The sequence below is a fragment of the Atta colombica genome, unplaced genomic scaffold (assembly GCF_001594045.1).
Source record: "Atta colombica isolate Treedump-2 unplaced genomic scaffold, Acol1.0 scaffold83, whole genome shotgun sequence".
Classification (NCBI taxonomy): Eukaryota; Metazoa; Arthropoda; class Insecta; order Hymenoptera; family Formicidae; genus Atta; species Atta colombica.
In genome coordinates, this window is record NW_017259576.1 from 1,443,116 (window position 1) to 1,450,233 (window position 7,118).

The 7,118-nt window shown below is 31.4% G+C and overlaps 1 protein-coding gene across 1 annotated transcript in view; it reads right to left on the minus strand.

Moving 5' to 3' along the window:
* LOC108692975 (heat shock 70 kDa protein cognate 4) overlaps nucleotides 1-614 on the minus strand; it is a 3,690-nt gene extending 3,076 nt beyond the window's left edge. Inside the window, exons 1-2 of the mRNA XM_018201574.1 lie at nucleotides 514-614; nucleotides 162-378 (exon numbers count right to left, since the gene is read on the minus strand). Of these exons, the coding sequence (XP_018057063.1) occupies nucleotides 162-366 (205 nt within the window). The 5' untranslated portion in view covers nucleotides 367-378; nucleotides 514-614. The remainder of the gene's footprint in view (nucleotides 1-161; nucleotides 379-513) is intronic.
* Between the last annotated feature and the right edge of the window lie 6,504 nt (nucleotides 615-7,118).

The window sequence follows — 7,118 nt, forward strand, 5'->3', positions numbered from 1 at the left end:
TCCTCATTTATTTAAAGTCTTTATTATTTAATTTGGATTTATAAAATTAAGAAAAATTAAAAAATTGAAAACTTCAAATAATAACTGCGCCTTAATTAAAGAATATTCGATAAAGGAGAAAACTTTCATAGCACGACGAAGAGAAGTAGCGGGAAACTTACCGAAAATGGTGTTGTTGGGGTTCATGGCGACTTGATTCTTGGCGGCGTCTCCAATGAGACGTTCGGTTTCCGTGAAGGCCACATAGCTTGGCGTCGTGCGGTTGCCCTGATCGTTGGCGATAATCTCGACCTTGCCGTGTTGAAAGACGCCAACGCAGGAGTAAGTTGTGCCAAGATCGATACCGACCGCGGGTGCCTTCGCCATTTTCTTCGGATTCTGCAAGGTAAAAACGTGGACGATTTATAAGTAATGATAATTACAACGATATTAACGAATTATCGCCTTCTCACACTTCTCGTTCTCTCGTCCGTAAGAAGTAAACCATGAGGATCGAAGAGAAAAGAAACGTACCTCTTACAATTACTTGGAAAGCCTCGTAAAATTTCTGTCCGTAGGACAAACGAAGAAATTCCTCGTTCACGATTCACAGCGCGAGTGACGAGCCCGCGCCCCTGCCCTCTGTATATAAAGACTTCGATGCGGCAAGCTTCTGGAATGTTCCTTCCGCGCAGACTCATTCAGCTGGCGAATCACCGCGCTGACTTCCGTTCACGCACGTTTGCGTAGGCGCGCGATTGGTCGGGAGGCATCGACCCCGGGCCGCACCAGGTCGCACCACCAGAGTCAACTGAATGGCTGTGAGCGTCGCTTGTCGCGCGCGCTCAATCGCTTATCGATCGCGCCATCGCGCGAAGCACGCGAGTCGCGAATTCGCACGAGTATACGCGAATCTTCTCGAATTCTTCGTACGTAGCTTATCGAAATGATTCTTTAGTTTTCTTCTATGATCTTATGATATTGCGCGGTTGCGTGTCAATCGATCGATTGATCAGAAAGGGCGGATGAAAGTGGGATTACTTGTCCACGGGGTTCCGGTTTCCGACAGGAAGTCGATGGAAGTCTGGAGAGGGGTGGGGAGGAATTCCTGAAACGAGGAGGAACGCATCGAACAAATTCTAGAAACTACTGGCGCGCTCGCGCGGTTATGAGAGAGGAAAGATTCGCTCGCGGTGGAAACCACCTCGTGCCCAAGTTTTGTTCAAGGTTCCACGGAACTCGCACGTGTGCCGGTGACGTCAACGGATCGACCATCGACGCGAGGGAAACCGTGAATCGCTCATTCTTGGTCTGGGGACGAGATCCCTCCGCGATGCGTCGAATTACGTCATCCTCTGCCAAGCGCGTTCTTACCGTTAGACTCGATTCCACTGGCTAATGTAATAACTTTTGTTTTCCCTGGGAAAACTATGCAATACTGGAATTGAATGCAGAATGATTTACATATTTTCATTGATAAGTAATTTGATCCTTTTAAGAGATTATAAGGTTATCTGACGACGTAAAGTATAATTAAATGGGTTAAATTATTTATTAACACTGAAAGTATGAATTAATTTACATTTAATTGCATTCAGTATGCACCAGTTTTGCATTAATTTTTCCAATTTGGAAAATGCTAAGCTATAAGATCGACTTTAAACTTAATTTTGTTAATTAATTTATAGTCTTTATCTTTTTCTAATTCTTAGAACTAGAAAAAGATGAAGAGTTAGTTGAAACGAGATGGAAATTAAATTACATCGGTAGAAACGAGAATAGAAATACTGGACAATTTATTATTAGAAGACAACAGTAATTAATTACTTATTTGGAATACTAAAAGTACTGAATAACAATGCTTTTAATATTTAAATGATCAATTATTGTCCTTCAGTAAATCGGCAAATTTATTAAATTTCTGTAAACTACTTGTTCTAATTGTTAATGATTCCGTCTCTCCTGTCGATCGTGATGATTACGAGCTCAATTTCGTGTATGATTCACGATAGTTATTAGCCCGTAATTGTCTTGTCGCTGTTATACGCAGAAAATTTTATCATGTTCTTACGTAAAAAGCTCGCATAGCTCCGGAAAACTGCAAGAAAGTTGAGTATGATCGATGGAACGTTCTCGAGTTTTTTTTCACGTTACATTACTTTTGTTGTATGTGTGAGTTTGTGTGAATAAATTGATGTTTACACATTCAAAGTTCTATTTTTTTAAATGATTCAATACTGCAAATTTCTTTTAGTTTCTTATACAAAAAGTGCTTTTTAATTCGGAGAATTTACTAAAATGATATACATATGTAAGTTAATTTTAAACTTCACCTAATTTATGAGAATGAAATTTTATAATATGACGGATAAAATATGACATTGCTAGAACTATAAATTATGCTTGTGATAAATTGTATTTGTGAGCTGCAAAGATATAGAGTAGTACAATGTCTGGGATTCGTCATATTCCATTTAAATAAAATATCATCTGAAGAATATTTTAAATTGATTGAAGATAAATTAACTTGAAGAATATTTTAATTTAATTAAATATTTTAAATACATTGCACATTAAAATAAAATATTAAAATTGAATATAAAATTATCAAAATTTTCCAATTCTAACAAAATATTGTTAATTTCTTACTAAATTAGATACACAATTTAATTGCCAGCATAGAAAATTTATAGTTCACGTTATCATACATTTTTAGTATATTGAAAAAAAAAATATTAATCAAGAATCTATGTAATTGCTATCAAATGTTAAGGAAAATAATTCCATTCAAATGTTTAGTTAATACAATTAAAATAATTTTATTTTTCTAAATAAATATTTAGAAAAGTAAAATTATTTTTTATTATATTTGATTATATATAGTCGATTATAATCGAATTTGATTGTTAATTAAACATTTGAATTGTTTCACTCAAAATAGTGCATCACTCAAGGAGAAAACATTGAAAAATTATGCGTTAAATCATGGATATTTTCACAAGAAAAACCGACATAATATTCCGATATTCAGCAAAATTACATTTCCAATGCCACGCATGTCGGGTTTACAATTTATATTCGCGTATAAAAAGAAGAAAGAAGCAGTGATTCGCACGATCGATAATGATTTAATTTCGACCACGTGACTCTCGAAGATGCCCGAATATTTATTGCGAAGCTGTAAAAACAACTACAGGTAGAGTTTACGATAGAAAAAGAGAGACAACGAGAAAATACAGAGAGAATTGAGAATTTCGTGCTTTTTTTTTTTCAACAACACGTGAGAAAATAAAAGTGAGAAAACGAAATTTACATTTCGCTTGATTATTACGTTATTAGAGAAGCAATTACGAAGCACGATATTACTTCTTAATAATTATACGAATATCTTAATAAATAATAACACCTGTAAGTTCTTAATAGCTTGTAATTCTTGTAATTATTTTTTTATCCGTTACTCGCGCTATCGAACTGTTTAGTTTTATGCATATTTATATCTTAGAAAGCTGTTTCGAAATTGACATTTATCTGACATTATCTGTGTAATATATTTTATATATTATCGATAACGTATCCTAAAGAAATATATAAAAAAAGGATGCGAAGCAGGAAGAATGAAAAAATATTACGTATTTTACTCCAACTGTCTGTATTAAAAAAAATAATAATAAGTGAAACACAGAACATAATATTTTGAATAAGCACAAATCTCTCGTTAATAAAGGATGTTGAGAAAGTTTCGATGATTGAGACAAGATGAAAAAACTAATAAAATGATACAATAGTTGAATAGTTTTAAGAAATATCTACATTTTTCTTCTTAAGAATCCCCTGCTTGGATTTCAATTTACATTCTACGTTCTTTTCATATCGATGTTATATGCATTATGTCAGTGTATCAGATACACAATCTTTTTTTAGGCACGGTTTCACAATTCGTGATTAACTTTATAGAAGTTCAACTTATGTCTCTCTAATTCTTCGCAAATTGGGAAACTAGACCATAAAGATCGTTTTCAAAGGGCCATTTTCAAAAGTAGAGAAAATCTTGCAAATCACATAATGTTTACATAAAATATAATCCATACAACATACATCATTTCCTTCAATATTTTTGGAACGTTGCAATATCGCTGCAATATTATAATATGGAATGATGTTGTGACAAGTACTATGGGAAAAAAATATGATTTTATATTTTCTGTTATAAAACGACGGGTAGCAAAAAATTTACAGGTGGGCCGCAGGTTGCGCATCACTGCGCTAGACTATAGAAAAGTGACTATATTATAATGATAAAAGAATCGTTATTGTTATTTATTTAAACAATTGATGCCGAGAGCTGGTTAGTCCATCTCTGCAGAAACTTGAATATTTCAAGAAGTCTGCGTTATCTGATGCGCAACGATATGTGCTTTCCCGCCATCAAGGTGTTGCTAAGTCAAACTCGAACCAGATGCATCGAACACCAAACTAACGGTCGTCGAATCGGCTTGAGTCTCTTGGGAGTCTAAGGAAGTTGAAGTACAACAACAAAGCCCTTTGTGCCCTCTCTCCCCTTAAAGTATAATACGTATTGTCTGAAACAGCAGGAGAGTAACCCTCATATTTTTCGGTTTTGTAAACGAAAATCGAGATGAGCGAAAGAAGAAATAATCCTAATATCCAGTCTTTTTCGCATTGATTATAATATTTTAATTATTTGTGAAATGTAGAATTGATTGAATGATCTCTCTGCTTTTGAAGATATTCATATGTAAACCAAAATAAAAATTCTTAAAATAGTTTTTAATGAGACTTATGAGTGAACGAACTTTCCACATATTGAACAGTCTTAAAATATTATATATATATTTCAAGAATTATATTAAACTATTAAAAATTTATGAAAGATTTCCGAAATGGTTTCGGATTTTGTGAAAATTAGTTGGCCAGTTCTCTTGGAATAATGTCTTGCATGAAATTGAAAAATGAAATATCCATACGTTTAAAAAAATGTTATTTAAAAATTTTAAAATTTTAATAAATGTTGAAATTTTGTTAAATTTAAATTTAATAATTACACATAAATTTGCACTTTAAAATTAGTATAATATATATTAAGCGACACTGTGAATATATTTAAAATATAAATATGGAATATAATAGGAAGGGTCTTCTGTGTTTATCTTTTTTTGTGTTCAATGTTCCATACATTTCGATCTTCGGATATTTCCTAAAATTATTGCATCATTTTTTCGATTTTTTATTGTCTGAATTATCGGAAATTTCTTAACATTCTTTGTTAACGAAAGATTTGTGCAACTTATTTAATATGAAAATATAAAAATATTAATATAAAGAAAATTTATTGAAACATCTTCAATTATTTTAATGTATTTATTTAATCGAGATTTTTATTATAAATATTTGTACTGCTATGTGTTCTTTGTATTAAACTCTTTCGTTCATTTTGGCACAAAGAAAACATCTTGACCTTGTTCTCTCTTTTTCTCTCTCTCGCTCGCTTGATCACGTTTAGATGACCTCGTCCTTTCTTTTTCCAGTAATATATATATAGGGTGTTCCGGAATATTCAACCTTCGTCTCAATGAAAACCAAAAGAATTCCTTGAACATTCAGACTAAAAAATAAAAGGTGAATTGTACACTCATTTAAAATTTGCTCTTCGATGCCACACGAAGTTGTTTTCCTTAACAAAAATTCGCAGTTTCGTGTTTCCTCTTCCTGAATTATCTCATTATTTTTAATAGATATTAAGTACTTGAATGACCAAACTCTAAATTAAGATTCTGTCAAAGTAAGATGGACTTGAAATTATAGGAAAATATAGTGAGATAAAATTTCTCATTTTTCAATTGTTTAAATATTGGAAAATATATTTTTTAAACAATTATGAAAATAACGAGTAATTTAATCTTCTTTCTCCTTTAATTTCAAGCAAATCTTGCTTTGAAAGATCTTAATTTAGAATTTGATCAATTACTCATTCAAGAATGTACCTGCATTTTATCAATAATTGTCGGAAAACGCATCCTGTTTACAATGATATATAGATATAAAAGCGAATCATAATGTGTTTATAAAAAATGAAATTCTTAATGCAATTTAAGATAACATTTTGTTATAACTATCAATTATTTCTAAACAATTTTTTTGCTAAAAGCAAGACGTATATAAATATATCTTACGCGAGCGGTATTTTTAATTTTCATTGAAATTCCTTATTACTTAAAATAAACGGAGAGGTCTCAAGTATAGTAACGATTAACGATATAATAAGACCGTGGTTTTATCTCTGACGGCAAATTGCCAATGTCGCTTGTAAATAGCAATAAATTCGATCAAATTGATGTAGGAGTGTAAAAAGAAAGATCGTGATGGAAATCGTCGAAATTTCGTTTCTCTTTCCTGAATCTTATCTAAAGTATTTATACATTGCGTAAAATGAATGCAACATTATTTCGATTTGTTTATCATATTGTCAGTGTGTTTATCGTATATCAATTATTGATAACGAGACGAGTAAATACAATAAAGTAGTCAAAATAAAGGTACAGAAATTAAATTAAATTAAAAATTTGTATGTTATTATTAATTTATTGTCTTGTGATCAATAAATATACTATTTTGTATTGAAAATGAAAAAATTTAACGTGAAGATTGATGCCGATATAATTTTAATCAATTTTATTTTCGACATTGTTAATGTGCAAAAAAAGACTGTCAAGTCATCGTTTATTGTAAGTACAAGCTTAGCGAAATTCCATTTCGATTCTCATGCGGTTCCATGGTTTTAAATCGAAGTTATGAATTATCTATTCCCGAATCAATTTTATTCTAATATGAATTTGATTTTCCTTGTTAAAGATAGAGAATTAGAATGACACCTATCAAATTCTATCACGAATAGATAATAAAAATTATATCGATCCTGAATCGACGTTTACGACATATAAAAGACAACAAATTTAACGAATCACTGAAAATCTCACATATACAAATGCATATAAATATCTATGTATTAAATTCGAAAAAACTTACAATCATTAAATCTAAATCTTCTTCTCCTTTCTTTTTATTAATTCTTGATTCTTTTCAGCAGATTCGATATGAAATCATAAATTTCTAATCAGGTA